This window comes from Cupressus sempervirens, chromosome 8 (assembly GCF_028749045.1).
Source record: "Cupressus sempervirens isolate cs-2001-9-10 chromosome 8, ASM2874904v1, whole genome shotgun sequence".
Classification (NCBI taxonomy): domain Eukaryota; kingdom Viridiplantae; phylum Streptophyta; class Pinopsida; order Cupressales; family Cupressaceae; genus Cupressus; species Cupressus sempervirens.
The window spans coordinates 546,617,922-546,645,282 of record NC_143125.1 but is presented as its reverse complement, the minus strand read 5'-3'; the positions used below and the strand labels follow the sequence as shown (position 1 = coordinate 546,645,282).

At 34.1% G+C, this 27,361-nt stretch overlaps 1 protein-coding gene across 3 annotated transcripts in view; it reads right to left on the bottom strand.

Annotated features, from left to right (window-relative positions):
• Window positions 1-19,530: 19,530 nt before the first annotated feature.
• LOC149543615 (uncharacterized) overlaps window positions 19,531-27,361 on the bottom strand; it is a 102,196-nt gene continuing 94,365 nt past the window's right edge. For 2 of the 3 annotated variants that reach the window (XR_016355668.1, XR_016355669.1), the window contains 8 exons: window positions 22,978-23,049; window positions 22,674-22,853; window positions 22,433-22,567; window positions 22,222-22,308; window positions 21,858-22,083; window positions 21,116-21,675; window positions 20,553-20,981; window positions 19,531-19,925 (listed from right to left, as the gene is read on the bottom strand). Coding sequence is in view for 1 of the 3 variants with exons in the window: in XM_089798401.1 (XP_089654527.1) it covers window positions 20,667-20,981; window positions 21,116-21,675; window positions 21,858-22,083; window positions 22,222-22,308; window positions 22,433-22,567; window positions 22,674-22,853; window positions 22,978-23,049 (1,575 nt within the window). In the remaining 2 variants the exon portion in view is untranslated. Of the gene's footprint in view, window positions 19,926-20,548; window positions 20,982-21,115; window positions 21,676-21,857; window positions 22,084-22,221; window positions 22,309-22,432; window positions 22,568-22,673; window positions 22,854-22,977; window positions 23,050-27,361 lie in introns of those variants that run through there. The other variant, XM_089798401.1, reaches the window with a different exon arrangement.

Genomic DNA, 27,361 nt, shown 5'->3' with positions numbered 1-27,361 from the left:
GGTGACTAACAAAGAAAGTATTGTACATACTTCATAAATTCCTTGGGGTGTCTGATCAGTCCCCAAGTGGGAAATTATTAGTTTGTGGTGATTGATCACGAAAATACTTTACATACTTCATAAAGTATTGTATTGTGCATATGGCCAACATGTTGTAACCCTAAAGCGACATAAAATAACTTGTATAAAAGGGTTTAGGGTTAGGTATTTTCATTAAGTTGTGATGCGAAAATTGGTTCTTGTGGCAGTATTGAGCTATAAAGGATTATGGATTGTAATCAAGTTGTAATCACTGGATTGTAATAATATCGGACTTGTTGTTTGGTGGATGTAGCCAAAGGATTGCGTGAACCATGTTAAATATTGGTGTCTTGTGTTCTTTTCTGTGTGATCTATTATTTTCTGTTATTGATTATATTTGCATGTAATTTTTATTTCTAATCATCGTTTAATCCTAACAAGTGGTATCAGAGCGAGGTTGTTCTTTCAATTATCCTCTGCAAGAAAGTCTCACGGTTGAGTGGGAGTCTCACAGTCGAGTGGGACCAATGGCAGATGAGGGTAAGTTGAGAATTGACAAGTTTAATGGGCAAAACTTTCAGTTATGGAAGATGCAAAAGGAAGACTATCTTTATCAAAAGGATTTATGGAAGTCGTCAGAAGGCAAAACCAAGAATTAGGGATCTATGTCAAATGACAACTGAGATCTTTTAGACAGAAAGGCATTTGGAAGCATTTGATTATGCTTGGCACCATCGGTGGCATTTAATATTACAAAAGCGAAGACAAGAAAAGAGTTAATGAAAACACTAGCGACGCTATATGAAAAGCCCTCTACTTCAAACAAAGTATTTCTCATGAAGCATTTATTTAATATGAAAATGGCAAAAGGTGGATCTATTGCAGATCATTTAAATGACTTTAATACTATTAATAGTCGGTTATCTTCTGTGGGTATCAATTTTGATGAAGAAATTAGGACTCTTCATTTTGTGTTCTTTGCCTGAAAGCTAAAATGGCTTGGTAATGGTTGTAAGTAATTTTATTCTTGGATCTAGTACCTTAAAATATGATGATGTGATTTGTGTTATTTTGAGTGAAGAAACTCGTAGGAAATCCTCAATTGGGTCTACATCAAGGAGTGCTTTGAACACACAAAGTCTAGACAGAATGATTGAGAGAGGAAATAATTTTGAAAATCCTGGGAAATCAAGAGGAAAGTCAAAGGGGAGGAGGTCTCACTCGAGAGGACCACACGACTGCTGGTACTATGGGAAACCACGGCATAAAAAGAAAGATTGTTGGAACTGAAAGAAAAATGAAGGAGATAAACCAAATGGAGACAAGGAGCCAAATGTGGTAAGTAACAAATCCAAAGAGGATGCTTTGCTTCTGTCTTTAGAAAGTGTTGATGAATCATAGGTTTTAGATTTTGGTACTTCATTTCATGCTACACCTCATCGAAGTTATTTTATTGATTATGTCCAAAGGGATTTTGGGCTTGTTTATTTGGGGGATAATGAACCATGTCAGATTGTTGGAAATGGAAAGGTTAAGATTAAGTTGCAAAATGGGAATCATTGGCTACTACATGAGGTTAGACATATTCCAAGGCTGAGTAGGAATTTAATTTCAACAGGGCAACTCGGTGATGAGGGTTGTGTAGTTACTTTTAATGATAAAAATTGGAAGGTTTCAAAAGGTGCCCTTGTAGTAGCAAAAAGTGTAAAAGTAGGCACCTTATATCTTTGTAAAGGTCATGTTAAATCCTGATATTCATATCACAAAGGTCATGTTGTTCCTTCTACTTTAATTGTTTCAGAGAAAAATTAATGTTTAGAAACAATTGCTGCAGTTGAGCAGGGAGAACAAATAGCTGTTGTAAATTCTAATACAATGTTGTGGCACAACAGACTTGGGCACATAAGTGAGAAAGGTATGAAAGTACTTCATTCAAAGAATGTTTTACCAGGTCTGAAATGTGTTAATATAGATTTTTGTAAAGGTTGTGTGTATGGAAAACAAAAGAGAGTGAGTTTTGTGAAGACTGGTAAGGAAAACAAAAAGGAGAAATTAGAGCTTGTGCATACCGTTGTATAGGGACCGACTCAGGCATCTTCCCTTGGAGGCTCTCAGTATTATGTTACATTTATTGATGATGCAACAAGAAAGGTATGAGTTTATTTCCTTAGACATAAATCTGATGTACTTCAAACTTTTAAGAAATGAAAATGCTTGATTGAAAATGAGATTGGTAAGAAATTAAAATGTCTCAGATCTGATAATGGTGGTGAGTTTGCAGTCACCAATTTGAAGATTATTGCTCCACTAGTGGTATTCGTAGACAAAAAATTGTTCCAAGGACTCCACAGGAAAATGGAGTGGTTGAACGCATGAACAGGACTATAATGGAGCATACAAGGAGCATGAGGTTGCATGTTGGGTTGCCCTTACACATCTGGGCGGAGGTTGTCAATACTGTTGTATATTTAATTAATAGAGGCCCCTCTACTCCTTTGAGTTGTGGTATTCCAGAAGAAGCATGGACTAGTAAGAAGGTGAGTTATTCTTTTCTCGAAACCTTCGGTTGTGAAGCATTTGCTCACATAGATTCTAAAAATAGAACCAAGCTGGAAGCTAAGTCAAAGAAATGTGTATCTATTGGATATGGCATTAATGAATTTGGTTATAGGCTTTGGGATTTTGAAAATCATAAAATTGTAAGAAGCAGGGATGTCATATTCAATGAGAAAATGCTGTACAAAGATCTGTTGCAGCAACATGAGAAAAAGAAGTTGATTATGTAGTGTTGCATGATACTTCAAAAGATGATGTTTCAGCCATTCCTCATGATGTGCAACAACTGCAACAACAAATACCACACACTAGTGCATGTTAAATAGTCAACAAGGAAAATTAGACCTCCAAAAAGATTTTCTCCCGCTTTGTATTCAATTTGACTTACTGATGCTGTTGAACCTAAATGTTATGATGAAGCAGTGTAGGTGGATACTAAGATTCAGTGGGAGTCTACAATGAAAGATGAAATAGACTCTTTGTTGAAGAATAAGACATGGGATTTATGCAAGCTACTTGAAGGTAAAAGAGCTTTACAGAATAAGTGGGTTTATAGGTTAAAAGAAGAGGATGGAGGTAAAAAAAGATTTAAAGCTAGGTTAGTTGTAAAAGGATTTGCATAAAAAAATGGCATTGATTTTAATAAGATATTTTCTCATGTTGTTAAAATGACTTCTATCAGTACTGTTTTAAGTATTGTGGCTATTGAAGTTAGATCAACTTGATGTTACAATAGAATTCATTCATGGTGATTTAGATGAAGAGATATGTATGGCTCGGCCACAGGGATTTGAGGTCAAAGGTAAGGAGAAATTAGTGAGCAAATTGAAAAAAAGTTTATATGACTTGAAGCAAGCACTTCGGCAGTGGTATCTGAAATTTGACAGTTTTATGCATGAGCATGGTTATGGTAGGTATCATTCAGATCATTGTGTCTACTTTAAGAGGTTGGATGATGATAGCTACATTATTTTATGTTTATATGTTGATAATATGCTTGTAGTTGGGTCTAACATGGATTACATTAAGGGGCCAAAATGCCAATTAGCGCATGCATTTTCTATGAAGGATTTGGGGGCAACAAAACAAATCCTTGGTATGAAAATTTGCAGAGATAGGAAGAACAAGATATTGATGCTATCTCAAGCTGATTATGTTGAGAAAATGTTGCAACGTTTCTCTATGGAGAATGCTAAAGCTATCAGCACACATTGACCTAGTCATTTGAAGTTGACTAAAGAGATGTGTCCCAAGACACAAGAAGACGACGATAAGATGTCCAAGGTACCCTATGCTTCAGTTGTGGGCAGCTTGATGTATGTTATGGTATGTACTAGGCTAGATATTCCACATGCAGTGGGAGTTGTTAAGAGGCATATGAGTCATCCAGGAATTGAGCATTAGAATGTAGTCAAATGGATTCTCAGATATTTGAGAGGAACATCCAGTAAGTGTTTACACTTTGGGGGCTCTACTACTAATTTACAGGGCTATGTTGACTCAGATTTGGCAGCGGATATTGATACCAGGCAGAGTACTACAGGTTATGTCTTTAGTGTTGGTTGGGCAGTCGTGAGTTGGGTTTCTAGGTTACAGAAGGTTAATGCAAATTATGTTGTTACTATAGAGGCAGCCAAGGAGATGATAGGGCTTCAATTCTTCTTGGAAGAATTGGGACACCCTCAAAAGGATAATTATTTGTTTACAAATAGTTAGAGTGTCACTCATCTTGCGAAGAATTCAACTCTGCATTTAAAGACCAAACACATACAGTTGTGGTACCATTTCATTCGATCAATTTTGGAGGATGGACAGTTAAAGTTGGACAAGATACATACAGATGACAATCCAGCAGATATGTTTACAAAGATAGTGATAAGGGAGAAGTTGAACTCCTCTTCAGCTTTGGTTGGTCTTCTAGACTGAACCTGAATAAAAGAACAATAGAGTCCAGGGTGGTTTGATCTAGTGGGAGCCCCATGTCGTACCGATATTGCTACAGGATCAGTCTCCAAGTGGGAGATTGTTGTCTAGTGTGGAGTTTGATCAGACCCCAATTGGGAGATTGTTAATTTGTGGTGGTTGATCAAGAAAGTACATAAAAGGGCTTAGGGTTGGGTATTTTCATTAAGTTGTGATGCAAAAATTGGTTCTTGCTACGATATTGAGCTGTAAGGGATTACAGATTGTAATTAGGTTGTAATCACTAGATCGTAATAATATTGAACTTGTTGTTTGGTGGATGTAGCCCAAGGATTGGGTGAACCATGTTAAATCTTGGTGCCTTGTGTTCTTTTCTATGTGATCTATTATTTTTTGTTATTGTTTATATTTGCATGTAATTGTTATTTACGTCTATGGTTTAATCCTAAAACCTACGAAAACAATTAAATTAAAAATGGGTCCAAGATATATTAAATCAATCGACCTATTCACAAAATTTTAATTAAATATATTTATTTTATGATGGGGACATTACAGTCCTCCCGTTCCAAAATTTTCTTATCCTCAAGCAAATGCAAATCCAGGTCTACAAAAGCTTTCGTAATCAACTTCTTCAATTATGAGTTAGGTACTAAGTAGATCTTTTTGCCAAAGTAAATGACTTCATCAATAACTTTCTATCTTTCATCATGTACATAGTCATCCATCAACTCACATGCAAAAGTGTTTTTGGAGTACTCGACCAATAAATGGGCCCACCAATTATCCAAGGAATGGGGTAAGGTGTTGACTGACCTGTTTTTACTTGCAGAGTCTGGGATAAAATCATGTTTAAAAATGGTCTCCATCTTCTTGATTGTGACTTCCCTCGATCCTTTATTTGACATTCCTCTTAGCAGTACCCTCTTGCCATCCATCTCGAATGAAAAGTCCATCCATTTGAAACTTTGGGTGTATTGGTCAAGAGTTTCCAACCATTAGATGCCTAAAATGTTATCAGTATCATCCAAATCTATAACAAAGAAATCATCTCTCATGGTATAGTTTCCCATTGAAATTTGTAATCGTGGGATCACATGAGTGCAAGGTAACAAGGTTCCTCTTGCAACCTTAACCTCAAGTCCTCCATGCTCAACTATGCGAAAGCCTTTACCAATGATCAAAGATGAATTTATGAGATTGAGCGTTGCACAACTACCAATCATGATAGGGATTCATTGTCCATGAAGTGTTCCATGAACCCTAAAGATACCACTTCCAGTCTTTGTAGTGAGGGTAGCAATGGAACCTTCTTTTTGTATCAGGGCATTTATTCTCTTCTACTAGGTAATTTCTTCATCAGTCACTGCAGGTATTTGTCCTTCATCATCATCAGGCATCACCTCAATGTAATGAATCTTTCCCTTCCCAAGGTAGCAATGACCAGGCCCCCATGGTTCTTTGCACGTAAAAAAAAAAAAGCTTTTTCCTCCAGAGCTCTTCCCTAAAATCTTCATCAAACTGAGAGTTTTTCTAAATTGGCTCCTTGTATTTGTCTTCTTCTGGGGATGGTGTTTGTGTAGCTAAGTGAGTCTTGGAGGAGGATCCGACCATGTCACGCACCTTCTTAATAGCTTCATTGAGTGCACACGGGTTGAACCCTTTGATACAACCTCTAAAAGGCTCTTTCAGCCCATCCATGAATAACACAATTCAACGTCTTTCAGAGATTTCTGTGACTAATATTGATAACCTTTGGAACTTAGTAATGTAATTGTCTATTGTACCTATTTGCTTTAGCTGAGCTAGATCTTTGAAGTTTAGTTCAAGATCCTTCCCATCAAAACGGTCAATGAGTCTCTCAATAAACTCAACATAAGATGTTACTTGGTCGTGGCCAAGAGTAACCAATCCATGGTGCCACCGTTCTTGTGCCACTCCTTCCAGATAGAGTGCTGCGAACTTGATTGTTTCCACTTCAGGCATCAGGTTGAGTTGAAAATAGGTGTCTGCCTTCAAAACCCATTCCTATGTAGTGATGGTTCCAGATCCATCAAATGGTGATAAGTTTACCTTTCTAATCTTTCTCTTGAGATTATCATTAAAATAACCACGATTTCCTCCACCAGAATGTCTCATTCTTAGATCAACATAGTCTCTATAAGATATATCATCTTCCATATTTGTGTTCCTCCAATCTTTCTAAAGTTTTTCTTGCATTACCTCAAAAAGTGTGCTCTCTTTCTTTGTGGGGTGCTTTCGTCCTTGGAAGGAAGATGGGTATCGAGGGTCGAGAGCAAGAGGGTTGAAATTTCGTCCTTTCTGAAATAGAATCATCGCTATGCCCATTTTGTTCTCCTGTTGTCTTTCGCTCAACCAATTTTTGTAGAGTTTCCTGCAAAAGTCTTTGGGTTTCGTTGATTTACATTTGGTTTCTATTCAACTCTCTTAAAAGATTCATGACTTCTGTCCTAGGATTCTGATGGTCTTCCATTCTACCAATAAGGTTATTTCGCCTTCTCCTTCGAGTATAAACTTGCATTCACCTTTACAGGTGGGCAGAATCAATAGCTCTGATACCACTGTGATGTTCTGATTGCCTGAGTTCCTGATGGTTGTATGGGAGGGGTTGCAAGGAAGTTGTACAACAAAAAGTACGTCTAAACAGTGTTTGGCATGGGCAGTTAAATACAGGTAGCAAACATGAATGAGGTCGTATGGTACGTATGGAGGTTGTACGGTGGGCTTGAAGGTCGTACGACAATTTGGTGATAACCATACAAAGTGTGTGGGTCGTGCGGTCGAGGGGGTATGTAACTGGCCATACGGTAGGAAGGAGGGACAACCTATGGTGAATGTGATTAAAAGCTTGGCCATACGGTATGGATGAGTGAAGCACGAGGACAATTTGATAGTTGTACAAATGGGTAATTTGTGTGTTGTGTGTAACAGATGGTGTGCGAAAAGGCTAAGGTGATGCAAGGAATTCAACAATGCCACTTAGAATGCAAATGCAATATATCAAACACAAATAACTTGCAGAAGCCAAAGTGCCAATAGATACACACTTCTTACCAAATAATAATGGTATTTCCACATAAAAATAATGCCCTAATTTGTCAGATCCAAGCTAAGCAATAAACAACGAAATAGGGTGAGGGTTGAATCCCACCGAAACAGGAATAACCAAATAAGGAAGAACTTTCACTTCTGAAATGGTGAACACTACATAACTCCAACAGGAATTTGCAAAATAAAGAAATAATCTAAATCACATTCCTATGAGTACCTACATGTCATGCTTAAATTTCTGTCAGGAAACCTTCCAAGGGTGTACAAAGATAGCTATCAACCATACTTACCTACATAAAAAATTAAATTAAAAAAGGATCAAAGATATATTAAATCAATTAGCCCATTAAAAAAGTTTTAATTAAATTTATTTATTTTATGACGGGAACATTATAGATAATTCCATAATTGGGAACCACACCTTGAAACAAAAGTTGGGTATTTCTCTTCATCTCAAAAGAGTACTCTATGTACCATGAATCAAGAGGAATCTAATCTCTATTACAACACTTGAAGATGATGGACATAAGGTTGCATTCATGGACGGTAAAGTAATGACCTGGTCTAAAAATTCTTCATTCAAGAAATCAAAGTTGATTGGTCAAAGAAAGGGATACTTGTATGAATTAAATATTGAACCTATTCAAGCCTTAGTCCATGAAGCTGCTAATATAAATGAAGTATGGCATAGAAGGTTAGAGTACCTAAAATTCAAAGCCTTATTGATTATGGAGAAGATGGTTACTAGTTTACCTAAATTAAATAAAGATCATTCAAGCATATGCAAAGGATGTACACTAGGTAAGAACACCAAGAGTCCATTTCAAAATAGCACTAGAAAAACTAACAATGTCTTAGAATTAGTCCATTCATATTTATGTGGAACTATGCATGTTCCTTCTCTCGGAGGATTTTTGTACTATGTACTCTTTATCGATGTCTTCTCTTGGAAGACATGGATTTACTTCTTGAAATGTAAAGAATCAAAAGAAATCCTTAAAAGATTTCAAGAATTCAAATCCTTAACTGAAAATTTATCAAGGCACAAAATTAAAACTCTCAAGACTAGTAATGGGGGGGAATATACTTTAGATTTGTTTAAAGATTTTTGTAAAGAAGTAGGGATTAAGAGGGAGTGTATGGTTCCTTATAGCCCTTAGCAAAATGGGGTAGCAAAAAGAAAAAATAAGACAATTGTGGAAGCTGCAAGGACTATGTTACTTAACCAAAATTTAGGATCCTATCTTTGGGCAGAAGCCACATCTACTTTTGTCTATATTCAAAACAAATGCCCCTACTCCCACCTCGGAGATAAAACTCCTGAGGAAGTCTTCTCTAATTTTAAACCAAATATCAGTCATCTTAGAATATTTGGGTGTCATGTTTACATTCATATTCCTAAAGGGAAAAGAACTAAACTTGAACCTTAAAGAAGAAGAGGTATTTTTGTTGGATACAGTGAAACATCAAAAGCATATAGAAATTACATATCTGGTCAGAAAAACATTGAACTTAGTAGGGATGTAATATCTGAAGAAGATTTACCATTCAAAAGAGCCCTAAGTTTTGAAGATCCTTCACATATACCTAGTTGTAAAGAAAATCATGAACCTTAGTTTCAAAGGGAGAACATTGGAGAAATTGAAGGTGAAATTCAAAATTTTAATCGAGGAAACTCAAAATCTTAAGAAAATACCACTTTGGTCTATTAAGACTGTAGAGGAAGCACAAGACTTTGTTGCACCATCTAGAACCTTCAGATAAAGTAAAAGACCCAAAAGATTCTTCAACTATGCTGCAAACATGAGTGATTTATCTAAATCAGAACCAACCAATGATTCAAATGCTATTAAACATATAGCTTAGAAGAATGCTATGACAAAAGAATACCAATCCATTATTAAGAATGATGTTTGGGAAATTGTTCCAAGGCTTAAGGGAAAATTTGTTGTTTCCTCTAAATGGATATTTTCAATCAAGCATGTTGTTGACGGTAGCATTGAAAAATTTACGGCCAGATTTGTAGCTCGAGGATTCTCTCAAAAGGAGGGAATTCATTATAAAGAAACATTTGCTCTAGTTCCCAAATACACCTCTGTAAGAATAGTCCTAGCTATTGCAGCATCGAAGGGATGGAAAGTACATTAAATGGATGTAAAAACAACATTTTTGAATGTAAAGATTACTGAAGAGGTATATTTGGAACAACTTGAAAGATTTGTAACTCATAACCCTAAAGTCTTTGTTTGCAGGCTCAAGAAAGCTCTCTATGGGGTAGAATAGGCTTCAAGAGCATGGTATGAAAGAATTGATAAGTATCTCACCAATTTAGGATTCTCCAAGAATGAAGCTAATCCAAATCTCTATTATAAAAAGGATAAAGATGATATGATAATTTTGATACTATATGTTGATGATTTACTAATAACATGTGATGATCATCTTATAGATCAATGCAAGAAAGATCTAATCAGAGAATTTGAGATGAAATATTTAGGACTCCTTCATTACTTCCTAGGACTATAAGTATGACAAAACTCTGACAACATCATACTTAATCAAGGAAAGTATACATTAGAAATCTTGAAGGGATTTGGAATGTAGAATTGTAGACCTATGTCTTCTCCAATGGAGACTAATCTACACAAACTTAAGGAAGTAACAGCAGAATTACCCTCCATAGATTCTAATATTTATAGATAGATGATTGGTCTCTTATGTAATTGGTAAATACAAGACTTGATATTTGCTATGTTGTTAATGCCTTAGGTCAATTTATGTGTGAGCCAAAGGAGATTCATCTGGTTGTAGTCAAACAAATTATGAGATACTTACAAGGCACTCTTAACCTTGGGCTCAAGTATGAGAAAGTTGACTTGGACTTACATGGATTCACATACTCAGATTGAGTTGGAAGTGTTACTAATAGGAAAAGAACTTCAGGATGTTTCAGTTTAGGCTCAACAATGATATAAGGCATATGCAGAAAGCAGGCATCGATAGCACAAAGTTCCACAAAAGCTAAATACATTGCAGCTACAATGGCTTCTTGGGAAGAAGTTTGGCTTAGAAGGTTACTTGTGGGATTATTTAATCAACCCATGAACCCCACTATCATTCATTGTGATAATCAAAGTTGTATCAAGCTTTTTGTGAATTCAATTTTCCATGACAGATCCAAGCATATTCGAAATTCCTTACCATTATGTAAGAGACATGGTAGGCAAGAATATTATCAAATTAAGATACATTTTGTACTACAAATCAGACAGCAAATATTTTTACCAAATCTCTCTCTTGAGTGAAGATAGATCACTTCAGAAAAGGACTTGGTATGGTTGAATTATAACTCATTCGTATTCTTTGATTATTAATAAAATAATTTTGTGTTAAATTATTATTGTCAAGCTATTGACTATTATGGGCTTCACCATTTGTACTTATTATCTAAAGAGGTGATGTTCTCTATGATAATAAATAGACATTAAATAAGATGATGATCTCTGAGATAATGTTCTATAACAGTAGGAAATTATTGGCAGATCTAGATGAGTTCAAGAGCACATTGTGATGTAGACATTTCTATGCCTATGAGCCACAACTTGGATAAAGGAAGAATTTAATCATTCTCCTGATTTTATCCTGTGTATTGGCAGATCTTAACTCAGGATCATATTGTGATATAGGCTTGTCAGTACCTATGAGTCACAACTTAGATAAAGGAAGAATTTAATATCTCCGAATTTTATCATGTGTATTGCATTCCATGCAATATTGTTATCACAAGAGTAGGTAATAAGTCATATTACAGGTATAGTAATATGACAAAGTATCATGTGTTCAATGATACCACACGCTTAGAAGATTCAGATAGATATAGAGTATCAATCTATGCTTAGTCATCATAATTGATGGGCTAGATATTTTATTTCTCAGTATGATTATCAAGTTAAGAGGGAGTGTTAATCCTTGAATAACTCTGATAATATACTTATCAATTTCTTCAGATCGAAAGATCTGATTAAGCGTGTTATATCCCAAAACTAAATTAGCCTTTAAATAAATTTATGACTTCATATGCATCGACATCTATTTGGGAACATTAAACTAATGTTCAACTGCCTAATTGTAGTTAGATAATTACTAACTATTAGTCATCAAATAGGGGTGTCAATTTTTGAATGGTAATCTATTTTGAGACTGACCTAGACATGGTCATGTCCCTTCTAAGGACATGCCCCTTAGACTATAAATAAGGGGTTTGAAAGTGGATAGAAGGCACACATTCAATATACAAGTCTACACTTCTAGCATATCTACCTTGGGCGATTTATAGCAAGGATATAAAACAATTTTCAAAACAATATACTATTCTCCAAAGCAATTAATATTCTGTCCTAAATATTCTAAGGACCATTAACAAAAATTGTACAAAACTTACATTATTTACCTCCATAATTTAGCACATCATTTTATAATTTGTCAAGTATATAATTATTAATTTAAACACAATTAATTTATATTTAATCAATTAGCTAAATTAAATTTTAAGAAATGTGTATACTTCAGCGGAAAGTACCAAGTCCATTGTGTGTGGACATGGTAATGATAGAAAGCTTCACCTTATTAAAACTTAGGACGATTGGAAACCATCCCAACGAAATATTATAAAAAATGGATTTCTTAAATCATTGACATTTCAAAAATCTAAAAATCTTTGCATGTACATCTTTCAATTGTTTATTTTGTTTGTTTCTACCACAAGTCTCCTCAAACCTTTTTGTTTTTTTTTCATGAAAAGTAATTTAAACATTTTGAAGCTAAAAATAGTATGGATATAATTTATTTTTAATTTTTCCATCTGTAAAAGGGAAAGAACCCTATATATTATATTCAAAATATTTTACCAATTATCCCTGTTGAAGGAAAAGAACAGGGAAGGAGATCCCTAGTGTAGCCTGGGACATTTATGTCCCAGTCACTTAACAGAGGTCTTTGGGAGGGCATACTATAACATCCCCCTCTTCACGGGCCTTATAACTAACAACTAGCATAACATCAAAAATACAAATATTACTTCACATTCATGAGAATGAAGTTATAGAAGCTATCTTACATGTTCATATGAAAGAGATTAATGGTTATAATTAGTTAAATTAAAATGTCATATCTAACAATTGAAGGTCATATCAAATAAAACTAAGTTAAGGATTTTAAGTTTTCAATACCCTAATTTCCAAAACTGGAATCTGCCCAAGACAACATTTGCAAAATTCAAGTTAGTCCACATATACCACTTAGGGCAAAAATAGTTAAACCAATGTATCATAATCACTATTACCATTTAGGGTATCAAATACCATTGTATCATTCATTTTCTTTCCTATTGCTAACTATGGAAATAACATATAGTTAAAAGATATGTTCATTTTCGTTATTCACATAAAGGACAGTTATAACATCCATCAAGTAGGCATATCTCAAGCATACAGATATATTTCATGTTCAATTGGAGAATTAACTAATCTAACTATTTACCAATTATATTAAAGAGGAAAAGCTTATTTCATTGAAGGGGGGTGTCTGATTCAACGATATTAATCAATCTAACATATCTTTAACTTGTAATTTCAAATATCATAAAAGTAAAATACATGTTACCATAAGATATTCAATGTAGATCGTATCTCTGTCTTGTGCAAGCCTTGACATCTGGTAGAGAGGAGAATCAATATTATCAAGGGCTTAACCTCCCAACCATAGACCATTAACGTATCCCTACACATTCTCAATTGAGAAAGGCCCTCCCTACCCAAAAATAGATATGGATCACCTTGTCAAGCCACCGAGCATCCTAGTACTAGAGTTTCAACCCATCGCTTGACTAGGCATCAAGATCTAAACATTGGACTACCATGAGATGACTTAGTTATTTATTGCCATTATAAGTTACTAGTTCATCTTGTTCTTGCTATTGTAGGGAAATTCTCTCCTTCCACCCTTCATCTCAACCATACTGGTCATTATGGGTGCTTTACTATGAAATCCCTTGACTAAAGTTCCAGTTTTGTTTCTAGTTACAGTTTTGATATCATTTTCATAAGTAGATTATCATGGTGACATATGTTGTACTTATCTCAAAGGCATGTTGTCAATGCCTCTATATAAGCCGACAAACATAGATGTGTGCAGTAAAGACACTTTGGTGCATCAAGTATCAAAACATACACAAAATTGTAAAGAATATATGCATGGTGGAACCGTAAATGCATTCACATTTAAAATGCTATCACAAGAAGGTCTTTTGATAAGATGGTGGTTCTTACATCATAATGAGATCTTAAAAGAAAGAAGAATGTCCAGGCTAGAAGCACCCCGATTCTAGATTTCAAGAAAGAAGGTAAATATTGAAGCATTCTAAACCAGCCCATGGCACTGTCTAAGATAGAGCACATTAACATTGAAGAACATTGCTAAAATATGCAATTATCACAATGGATCCTTACAATCATATGTACCTATGAAACAATAAGGTACAAATTGCAGGCAAATGCGACTATGGCTATAACTGAATTGATCTTCTTAACAATGTACAACTGTGCATTCAATATGCAAATGGATTTACAACATGCAACTATGCCTTTGATATGCAAATGTGAATAGTAGTGTACGACTACAATATGTTGGGCAAGGTGAATATAATATGTGACTGAGTCAAGGATTTAATTTGCAAAGCCATAAAGGATTGGAAAAAATATTGCTATCGAACTCCCATCATCGGCAATAAGAACCCCATATATAGAACTTGCTAAGATATGTAATACCAATGGTGTAAGTCTCATCATATCCATAAACTGCCTCAAGCTTCGATAAATTAAAACAAGAAAGATGGCGGTGAAGAAGTTATAAAAGAAAACAAAGACCAGTCGAACATGTGGCACATATATAAATATAATAAAGGTCACTGAATGACATAAAGTCCAAAGGAATAATTAGCAAGGTGGTCGCTCAAGGCAAAAAAAAAAAAAAACATAAGACTTTGGCTAAGGATGAAAGAAACAATAATATTGTCTTAATGTATAATATCATGGTATCTAAAATACCTGTGTGTATGTATATACATGTACATGTGTAAACCCCAACCATATATTTCTTACATAAATGCCAAATATCAGGTATGCGTATATGTCCTTGTATATAATTGGTTTACATATATACACATAGACACGTATGTACATGTGTAGATATTTAGGTATCATGGTGTCAATATGTTAGGACATGCTTTAAACTCCAGGACGTTCCAACTGAGATAACACAATTACAAAGGTACCAACTTGTTCATAGTTCAATTTATGCTCAATGATTTATTTATTATCAAGTGATATATATAATTTAACTAGTTAGCTCATGGTCGACCAATGTACACTCTTGCTTGTCTAGCCATTTTCCCTTACCTATAGTAGTTCACAACTCGTACCTATTTGGCCAATGATGGTGTTGCCCCATGTGCTTAATTCCTTTCTAGCAATGCTTTCGCACCTTCGACGTGCTCATGCAAGGAAATGAAATTCTCCGTGATTTTATCATATTCCTCAATATAATCACAATTCCCTTAACAATTTATTATTCGTAAACCAACACAACGACTAACCACCATATCACTTCCTATGAATATATAATGAATAAACAATTTCCAAGTTTTCAAGATAAGGATATAATAACACCATAACAGTTAACTAACATGTTATCTTCACATGAATCATAACTAATTTTACCTGTCAACTAAATTCACATGAAACCTCAATGACTATATGAACATTTTTTAACTAAGCCAAAAATTTGGGTGTAACACATATCATCCCTTACATTTAAATCAATTTACAAGTATCTTTACAAAGTTTTAGAAAATATACAATCACCCCTTAATTTTAGGGTCTAGGATAGGCAATCCTTTCTTGTTACATAATTGAAAATCATACAATTGGTGTTTCTCTCACATGGATATATAAATAGTAAATATTTATGGTATTTATCATATAAAAATATTGGGTATTATCATATTAGTAAATAGTAAAGATTTATCTAGAAAAGATGTTTGTAAATTTCATATAATTTTGTTTCAATTTGATCTAAAGAAAATGCATACAAACTATATCAAAGATATTTAAGATTGTTGAGTGTTGAGTGTTACACTGAGGTTTGGCTTTCCTCTATTCTTGATTTTCTATGACATTTCCTACAACTTTTTTGCAAAATCTCAACCTAATACTTTTTAAGGTGTCGCTTCTAAAACACAGACCTGAGCTTAACAAAGAAATAGATGGGTGTGGACGAACAATGTTACACATGCTTGCATTATCTTCTCCAGTTCCTTCTCATGGATAGATTGGACATATAATCTTGGCTTTTATAAGATCATCTGACAACTTTTAAAAAGGGATGATTCTTTGTGTTACAAACAAAATAATAGTAAACTATTTCACATGGTAGTAGTGGAGTGGGACAATCTATTAAAATACAATAGAGCTCAACCTAAGCTTTTTTATTGTCTTGAGGCATCTATGAATGAACTCTCGTTATCAGAGATTTGATCAATCTAGTCAAGGAAGAAAGCTACAACCAACAACCTTGCAACTACCCAAAATTACACCTTCCCCGTTTCTTGCAATATTTTTGCTACAACTTATCTAGTTCCTTCATCTCCCTATGAATATAACTACATTTACTGCCAACTCCTCCCAATTAATTAAGAAATAAAAAACAAAATAAGCAATTATCTTCTCTAATTTGAATATGCATATTGACAAATTCGAGGAATACATAGCCACTTTTGAAAAGGGAAAACCCATATTTATTTCGATGTATACTTGAGTGTATCAGAATATGTCTCTAAACTAGTGTTTCTTTGCAATGTCTTCTCTTGTGTTGGTTCCATTACAACCAGAACATCATTGAGTAAAATGACAAAAGAATTAATTTATTTATGTGATGCAACAAATTCAATGAAAACAAAAAGGGAAGAAGATAAAAATAATTTATTTCTATAATTTATGTGGTATAAGAATAGAAATAAATAAATGGAAATGTGAGAAACTACTGAAATAGTTAGAAAACAGTTCTAATGTAGCCAAAAATAAATTTTAACGATTAGGGCTAACAATTTCCCTACAAAAAATTGTAAAATCTAAGAACAAAGCTCCCACATATAAGCCTATCAACTTAATTAATAAACAACTCTTAAAATATACAGTCATCTTAATTATTAACATTTATTAGCTAACAATATTAATATGATTATTTATGTATTTATTGTTTAAATTATATGCTATATTAAGATATAATATTTCAATAGAATATTAGCATTATTAACATATTTTAATTTACTTATATAATTTTAATTTGTTTAGAATTCTCCTCATGGTTTTTTAAAAGTTTATACTTTTATAATTCAATTGATGTTTTGTGTTAAAATAAGGAGAGAAGAAAGAGGGAGAGGGAGAGAATATGTTTATGTCAGCCAAAGTAGTTAAGAATCAATGGTAGTGATTTGCATGTATTAAAATAATAATGTGTTGGCTATTATAGATTTTAAATTAATTGGGATTGGATAATGCATTTGTACAACACTCATTATATAATTAAGAGTTATTCCTATAGTATAGTAGATTAAACTCTATTTGTGGGATGTATTGAACATCAAAATATTGAAATATAAAATACAACTAGTCTACGCTTTGAAATCTAATATGCGTATATGTTCATATGTGTGTGATTAGTATTAACTGACTATTAAGTATTATTTTTAAAAATAGATTGATTTAGTTCAAATGAAATATCAACATTTCAAAACAAAAACTATTTTTCTATATATTCAAAAATAATAATAAAATAATAAAATACTAAAGAATATAAAATTACCTAAATAAAACAAGAAAATCCCCAAAAAGATTTGCATTTAAACACAATTCGCAATCAATGTTCTACACCAAATATCAATACTTACTTCAAACATAAAAAATAAACAAAATGAAACTAGCAAAACCACAAACAAGACAAGACATTGTACTAATCAAACTAAGAACTTAACTTTTCATGACAAGTTGATACATTGCAACTAGCTTTTGCACTTATACTATAAGTAGAGACTGGGCTTGCCAATTGAAGTCTGAGGAGATTTAAGACAAATCTTAACTCTTCCCATTGCTATTGTTCAAAATCAAGTTCAAAAGTTACTGAACGAGAGATTGCTCATATGGAAGTAATCCAAATTGTGAATATTATTGAAGTATTTGATCATAAAATTGTATGTTCAAAGGCTCTTTCAAAACAAGGAAAAACTAGCATCGTACTAGCAAAATTTACAAATTGACAATACATTCATTTGCATACCTTATTCACATAGAAAAGATAGTTTTCATTATTCACACCATAGCTTGATCAAAATTTTCCAAATGAATAGCAATGAGTTATATAATAATCCTATCAATAAGAACAATGTTATCATGTGATCCAATTCTAAGCCATATAATCCTTAATCTCTTGGTCTTTCTAAAATTTTCAACATTATCTTTCCTTTAAACTTTTGACATCCTCCATCAAACACAATAAAAAATAGCAAAGTTCAAAATTAAGATTCCTAACTATAACTATAAAACTAAGAATATATACTCTTAATCCTATATCGATTTTTGTCTTATAATACATAGGTTAAAGGAGTGAATCATTATTGTGCTTATTGAAATTTCAAATTTGTTTTAATTTGTTTATGTTTTATTTTGTCGTTTTAATTAATTCTTTTTTTTTTAAATCAAATATTTATATATTTAATAAAATAACGGTACCCAAGACAAACAATGCTTTCAAAAACCCAACATAAGAAGGAAGAATAAAGAAAATCCTTCTTCATTGTAATTTGATTCCAAAAGAAATCCACGATGATCAAAACATTATTCTATATCAAATCATCTCCATGCTAGCGTCACTCCATCTGTAAAAAAAAACTGGTAAAAACCCAACATACCAAGGTAGAACAAAGCATATCCCTATTTATTGTAATCTAATTCTTGATGAAATCCAAAATAATGAGAATTCCATATTGTTCTAGATCAAATATGATTGCAAACATCTGCACTAAACCTTAGCTTCAAATTAAATTTGGAGTCCACGAGCCATGGTTATTGTGTTTTTTGGAATTTATAGACAAAATATGCAAAAAGGTGTAACCTGAGCATTGAAACATTCATGTGGAAACCTTATCTTCAAACAGGGTTCCACGGGGATGTGTCCCCTGTGATTTTGGGCTCGTACCTGTCCTAGAAACGAAACATGGACGCAAAGACTATTGACCATCCCCTTTTTTCCAGTAAGTTGGGGAAAGGCAAAACACAATCCAAAAAGTTATTTTTTATTTGATAATTTTCCATGTATTGATCTTCTAAAATGTCTATGGTGAATGGTTTATCAATGCTATGATATGCATATTTGAATTTTGTCTCTATATAAAAAATATCCCCTATGTTTTTAATCGTCGTTCCCTAAGGTCCCATCCCCTAAATTTTGGCTTCAACCCATACCCATCTCAAAAACATGTCCCCATTCGCTAAAACATCCGTCCCAAAAACTCCAATGTTTTATAGAGTTGGGAAGAATGGTAAAAGCGTACATAGTCTGATCACTCGAATTATAGTTAAAATAGAATAGGCACAAAAGTCACACAGCATAAGTTTAGAAAGCTCTTCAGTTGGCTTCTCGGGTTCTAATTTTTTAGAATGTAATAATTCCAGAACATAAAATATATAAAAAGAGTAAACATTTTTTCTTCCTTTTATACTCTGCTGTACTTTTCTTCTCTGAAATTCCTAGCTATCTGTTAGTAGTGAATACAATTATTAACTGACATGTCTAACTTCATTGTTATTAACCAGTGTGCACATAATTAGGCATAGATATTAAACCATATTAGCTAGCAAAATTTTTATAAGTTGATTGTTTTCCTCTTAAGTAGATGCAGTTACATGGAAACATGGAGCTGAGCATAGTAAGGTTCCATAAACCTGATCAGCAGTAGACTTGAAACTTATCTTTAGATCAACAATTGTGTCACCAGTAGACTTGAAACTTACCTTTAGATCGACAATTGTGTGATTTCCTCCACCCACCTACGCATTTTCCTGTCAACTTCTGCAATCTATAACATCTTCTCTGCTTCCTTCATATTTTGGCAAATATACTGCCTCATTTGGAAGCAAGTACATGTCACCTTAAAGTGGAATGGACAGAAATAGAATGTAACATACGCACCAGTGAAGAGAACCCCGTAAGGGCTTTCCAATCCCAGTCAGCAACTAGAATCTCTGTTTCAAACAGCAAGCAAATTGAGCTTTAGCCTACATTATCTACTCATGATGAAATTTTCATTTGTTGTTTCTAGTTTTTTATGTATGTATATCGCATCATGAGTTTGCTCAAGAGCACATTATGTTAAGGCAGTATAAGTTACTTTCCGTAGTTTCAGCTATGATTTTTTAAATGAAAGAAGATCCGATTGTCAAAGTGTTTTCCATTCTAACCTTTTTAAAATATAAAATCTATAATAGTTCAGCATTTAAGCGGTTTAATATGCTTACCAAATTACATTTACGTATATGGGTTGGCTTCCTTCCAATTAACAAAAAAATGTGAACACATTGGCAATGCATATGAGGTATGCAATTTGTATTTCTAATAAAATCGAAAACAGTTTTAATAATTAACAAATCACGTTGATGAGATTTCTGTTCTTGTCACCAAACATGAGAAGAAACAAGCAAATTTCTGATAAGATATGAGAGAGAAGTATAAAGAAAGATAAGAATTGCCAGGAAATAGGTGACCATGGATGCATGGCAACCAAGAATCCACAATTCTGCAAACAAATCCTACTTTTAAATTTTAAATTATAAAATGCTCAGATGAAAAATTGAGGGCTGTCCAAAAATTACCTTTAAATGATGGCACAATCTGCCACATGAAAATGCCGAATTATTCACCGTATGGAAGTAGCATTAATTTCCACAAGAATAGAAATATGTGAAATGGGGTTAAATCACATCCATTTATTTTGTGAGGTAAGGATAAGAATTAAGGCTACACTTGTAATTTTCTATAAGTATCTCAGCTTCTTCCATAGACAAACAGCCTTTCCTAACAGCTTCTTCAGCTTCCCTCTGCAGATCTTCAATCATTTTGCTTCCACTGTGTTGGACAGAAAATAATATTTCTTGAGTTGTCTCGCCCTCCACTATTTGATTAAAAGTATATTGCCCTTTGCTTTTGCTATCATTAGCTTTGCCAATATTGTTTAATGCCTTTGACCTCACATGAATGACATTTATTCCTCCAAATAAATTATGAGTGCTTCCCATCACTTCCTGAACATGAATTATACTAAGATCAAATCAGCACCAAAAATAATCCTTCCATGTGAAAGAAATATGTTTCCAGAACAAAGAGTAGACTCGAGAAATGTGCTAGAAGAGAAGAATATGTAAGGGTTAAAGAAGACCTGATAAACACCAGCCAGAAATAACCCCATATAGTATTGTTGTCCTTCACTTAAATGATGCACAGAAAGCACATTTTCAACTTCCCCACTAGGTCCTATAAAGTGCTCTATCTTTCCATCACTGTCGCATGTCAAATCAGCCAAGGTTGCTTGTGCAGTTGGCTTCTCCTGCAGCCGATGTAAAGGCATGACAGGAAAAACGTGACTTATGGCCCATGAATCAGGTACAGATCGGAAAATGGATAAGTTGATATGATATGTTGCAGCCAGCGATTTTTTAAGCTTTTCTAATTCATCTGGCAAAACAGAGTCCCTATAATTGTACAACAACGTATATGAAATTGCATCATAGAGAGTTTCCATTTGTGCCCTGTCCTCAAGACTGAGGAAACCAAGTTTGAACAAGTTTTCCGCTTTTTGTTTTAACTGCTTTGCATCATTAAAAGCTTCCCAAAAGTTTTGATTGCACATACTTCGTGAGACTTCATGGAAATTTGACAGTAGATCATACACAGGGTTGCAGTCATCTTGACAATTGATACTTGCATGCATAACTGAACCTGTATAATTCTCATAAAAGTTGTCATTTCATTAGCATTTGAAGTTTGAACAACTAAATCAACCTTGATAAAATTAATCATAATGGATCCTCTCCAGTAAGTCATATCTCAATCAAAATATACAGATGCACAAGTTCAAATTTCTAGTCCAGAAGTTTTATATTAGCTGAAAGTAATCATACCTGAATAATCTGCTTTATCTGCACTTTGCACTTTACTTGTGTCCAAACTCTTTTTCTTACTAATAAGCTTTGGTTGCATCCGTTGGCTGACACTTAATACATCAAACACAATGACTGAATGATGCGATGCTAAAGCTCTCCCACTCTCAGTTACAATTATTGGCTGAGAAATCCCTTTGAGAAAACAGGCATCCCGTAAAGCAGCTATGATGTGGTTTGCATAGTCCTACAAATAAATTTGGTTCAATCACAATGTTACTTATATGGAAACATAATGATCTGTTAACTATATAGATTGGGACTGTGATTGTTTTTTAAAAGTTCCAGTCTTGCTTAACCAATTAGTAAACAAAATGTCTCTCACTTGCATGCTATAGTTGATTGAAATGTTAGATGGGCTCTTTGTACCGTCATAGTCAATCCCAAGCCCACCTCCGACATCAATGTAATGCTGCAAAAATCAGATAAACGCACTGTATAAGAAAAGAAAAGTCTATCACATTTTTTTTTTATGATACTACATATCTTCAGATGATATCATTTTTATATTTAACTAATTAAAGCCAGGGCCATACCATAGGGGCACCCATCAGAACTAATTCACAGTAAATTTGACTCCCTTCATCTATGGCATCTTTTATAGTTGAAATGGATTGTATCTGAGAACCAATGTGAAAATGAAGCAATTGCAAGCATTGCAACATGTTTTCCTGCAGGGCATGATAACAATCATGATTGTTCAAACATCTTATAAGTTTACCAGAACATACACTTACATTATGAAAACTGAAGCAGAAGAAAAGATGCGAAACCTACTTTTCTGAGCTTGTGCACAACTTGAACAAGTTTATTGATGCTAAGTCCAAATTTCCCACTATCACCAGAAGTTCCAGACCAGTGACCATTGTGCTTGGTGCTAAGCTTGGCTCTTAGTCCAATTACTGGTTGAACCTTCACTGCTCTGCTGGTTTTGATCACCAGATTCAGCTCCTCCATCTGATCAATACACAAATGAAAAAGAAGAATCCTTGAAAAAAGAACATCAATAAGACCTATCATACCAAATTAAAAATGTTTATGATAACTTATCAAAAAGTAAAAGAACAGATAAGCTAAGGACCTGTTCAAGAACTAGTACAACTTTAATACCCAATCGCATTGCTAATAGAGCAGTTTCAATATAACTCCTGTCCTGCAAAAGCACACATGATGCTCACAAATTAACAAAGTTGAAGACAAATAGATGTTTAATAAATTGAAATAATACCTATAGGTCAGAGTCGGGCCCAGACAATTTAACAGAATTACATAACAAATTTTGCATGCCTCCCAATAAACTAAAATGCATACATCAATATATTAGAACAAGCTTACGGGAAAAACTGAAGAAAAGGTGAACTAATTCAGGTTAATGCAAATTAGTAATGCTTGATGAGAATTCACTGAATCTAAAGAGCCAAAATTTAATTTTTTCTAAATGAATTACCTTCATAAGTACAGATAAATCATTTAATGAAGGTAATTCATTCAATAAGCATTGAGATCATTATCGAACATGTTATCAGGCATGATTAAACCGTTGTATGTTTATGGTTAACAAACATTAGTTTATGACCACGTAGGGTCATGACCCTACGTGGCCTTTGACCACATAGAGTCATGCCCCTACGGAGTCATAACTCTTCACACTTGTATATATAGTTATTCTCATTGGTGGACAAGGCAATATGAAAGACATAACATACTTGCAGTCCCAAAATCAACAAAGTAACATTGCAGATTACAAACTACATTCCTGTCAGCAATTGACATTCCAGTCACAGCATATTAGAAGCATTCTGAAGGCATCTACTGTCGCATTCAAGTCACCTAGAGTAAGTAATGTCTGATATAGATCTGTTATCATTTCTATCAGAGATCCTATAAAATTAACAAGCAGATCGGGCATTGTTCTCTCAATCTCTTTCTGTTTTCCATTGTATTTTCCCTTGCTACACATTTGGACAGATCTCTTTGAGGTCCCTCCATCTGCGATTGCACCAAGTGGTATCAAAGAGAGGTTGTGTTCCTTGTGGAGCTTATTATTGAACCTATTGTTACAAAGCCCTAAGCTGATTTGGTTGTAGAGTGGCAAAGTTGAGATCTGGCCTACAAGTGTAGAGAGTTGACAAAATGGTTCGAGGAAAGAGAGAAGCAGATCCAACTGTGGTGGACATGTTGAGATAGATAGAAGCGAGATTAGAAGTTGTGGAGACGGCTCAAAGAAGAGGAAGATTGATTGAAGATGTAAGTGATCAAGAAGCTGAAGAAGCAGTTGTAGGAAATGAAAACCATGTACTTGAATAAGGGGATGAAAGGTTCTTGAGAGCCTTAACTAGGGTTAATGCAAAACCAAATTTCAATATGCTTGATTATGATGGTAAACTAAATTCGGATGACTCGCTTGTTTGGATTACAGAGATGGAAAAGTATTTCAAGTGTGAGAGCACAAATGTACATAAGAAGGTGAAAATTGCTAGCACTAAGTTGAAAGGACGTGCATCTTTATTGTGGGAACACTCATAGTTAGAAAGGTAAAAGAGAGGAAAAGACAAAATCAAATCATGGGATAAGATGGTGAATAAATTGAAAGGAAAATTCTTCTCTAGTGATTAGCAAGTAAGCTTGTTAGGGAAAATCCAAAACATAAAGCAAAGAAAGTTTCTTGTAAAGGAATACGCTGAAGAATTAATGAAAGCATATCTGGCATTTTTCTCTCAATCTCTTGCTGTTTTCCATTGTATTTACCCTTGCTACACATTTGAACACATCTCTTTGAGGTCCCTCCATTTGTGATTGCACCAAGTGGTATCAGAGAAAGGTTGTGTTCCTTGTGGAGCTGATTATTGAACCTATTGTTACAAAGCCCTAAGTTGATTTGGTTGTAGAGTGGCAAAGTAGAGATCTGGCCTACAATTGTAGAGAGTTGACAAAATGGTTCGAGGAAGGAGAGAAGCAGATACAAGTGTGGTGGACATGTTGAGATAGATGGCAAGTAGATTAGAAGTTGCGGAGACTGCTCAAAGAAGAGGAAGCCTAATTGAAGATGTAAGTGATGAAGAAGCTGAAGAAACAATTACAAGAAACAAAGACCATGTACTTGACTAAGGGGATGAAAGATTCTTGTGAGCCTTAACTAGGGTTAACGCAAAACCACATTTCAATATGCTTGATTATGATGATAAGCTAAATTCGAATGACTTGCTTTATTGGATTACATAGATGGAAATGTATTTCAAGTATGAGAGTACAAACGTACATAAGAAGGTGAAAATTGCTAGCACTAAGTTGAAAGGACATGCAACTTTATTGTGGGAACACTTATAGTTAGAAAGGTAAAAGAGAGGAAAAGACAAAATCAAATCATGGAATAAGATGGTGAATAAATTGAAAGGAAAATTCTTGTCTGGTGATTATCAAGTAAGCTTTTAGGGAAAATGAAAAACATGAAGCAAAGAAATTTTATTGTAAAGGAATACACTAAAGAATTATATAGGTTGGATATTAGACCTAGACATATGGATGATGAGATTGAAAGAATTGCTAGATACCTAAATGGTTTGAGGACATCTATTCAAAATAAAATTAGTTTGGTCAAAATGGAAAGAATTAAGGAAGCATACCAATTTTCTTTGAAGGCAGAATAAAAGTTGAACAAGAGGCATGAACATAGATAGAGAGGAAGAGGTGGCGTGCTCCAGAGAGACAGAAGTAGATCCTTTGCAAAAGGAGCTAGATCTTATTCCGATTCAAACAAAGAAAACTTGGAATGGAAAGAAGAGATTTCATTCTAACGAAGAGGAGGTCAGTAATAGAGGTATTGGTTACAAAAGAGGGGGCATAAATTGGTTTAAAGGAACTTGCTTTAAATGTGTAGAAGGTCATAGAGCAATTGAGGGCACCTGTGGGAATTCAAGAAAGAAGATCAGTAGTAGTAGCAGAAATGCATTTGTGAGAGAGGAGTTACCTGAATCAATGAATAAACTGGAAGATGGAGAAGCCCTAATGGTTAGGAAAGCCCTATGTAATTAGAAACCTGATCAAGAATTGTTGATGAGAAAGAGTTTTTTCAAGACCAGATGTAAATTTGCAGGGAAGTGTTGCAAAGTTATAATTAAGAGTGGAAGTTCAAGTTACTTTAGCATCATAGGAGTAGGTTACCAAGTTGCAATTACCAAGAATGAAGCACCCGAAGCCATATCAAATAGCATGGATAAACGATGAGCATAAGGTTCTAGCAAGTGAGCAATGTCACATGAAATTGAAGATTAGGTCATATCATGATGAAGTTCTTTATGATATTATGTCAATGGATTCTTGTCATATCTTGCTGGGTAGAGCATGGAAGTATGATAGACAAGCAATGCATGATGGTGAATAGGTATACTAGTGTGGATAATGGGGTGAAGCAAGTATTGTTACCTTTTGTAGAAGATTAAGAGTGTGAATTGTACCACAATAAGAGTTTGTTTAGTTGAGGGAAGGACATTCATAGATGGCTTGAAAGAATGTGTGTTTTCTTTTGATTCCTAAGAAACCTAATTTGGGAATAGTGGATGAGCAACCACTGAGAATAAAAGAAATTACAGACAGACAGAATTTGAGGACATGATTCCGGATAATGTACTTGATGGATTACCCTTTGCTAGGACTATCAGTCATTGTATGGATGTAATTCCTTGAGCAAGTTTGCCAAATAACGCATTGCATAGGATGACACATGTAGAGAATGAAGTATTGAGTAGACAAGGGCAATAATTATTGCTAAAAGGATTGATGAAAGAGAGTTTGGGTTCTTGTGTAGTACATGCAGTATTGGCACCTAAGAATGGAGAATGGCGAATGTCTATTGATTCCAAAGTTATAAATCAAATCACAGTGAAATATAGATTTCCTTTACCTAGGATGGATGTCATAATGGATTATTTGAGTGGGACAAGGTATTTTACCAAAATTGGTTTGACGAGTGGTTATCATTAAATCAAAATCAGAGAAGATGATGAATGGAAGATTGCTTTCAAGAGTAATTAGGGTTTGTATGAGTGGTTGGTTATATCTTTTGGTTTGAACAATGCATCTAGTACTTTTATGGGGCTAATAATGAGGTATCGAAGAAATTGTTAGTTAAATTTGTGATTGTATACTTCAATGATATTATAATTTTCAGTAAGAGTAAGGAGCATTTGTTGGATCCGACACAAGTATTGTAGAGATTAAAGAAAGAGAAGTTGTTGATCAATATCAAGAAATGTACTTTCATGAAGGAGTTCGTGTATCTAGGATTTATGATTTCAGCTGAAGATTTGAAGATGGATTCTGAGAAGGTTAAAGCAATTGTTGAATGGCCTACAGCCAAGAGTGTTGGAGTAGTTAGATCATTTCATTGATTGGCTAGTTTACCTTTCAGGAGAATATAATTTACAATATTGTCCTACATTATGTATTAAGGGGTCTTGGTGCTGATG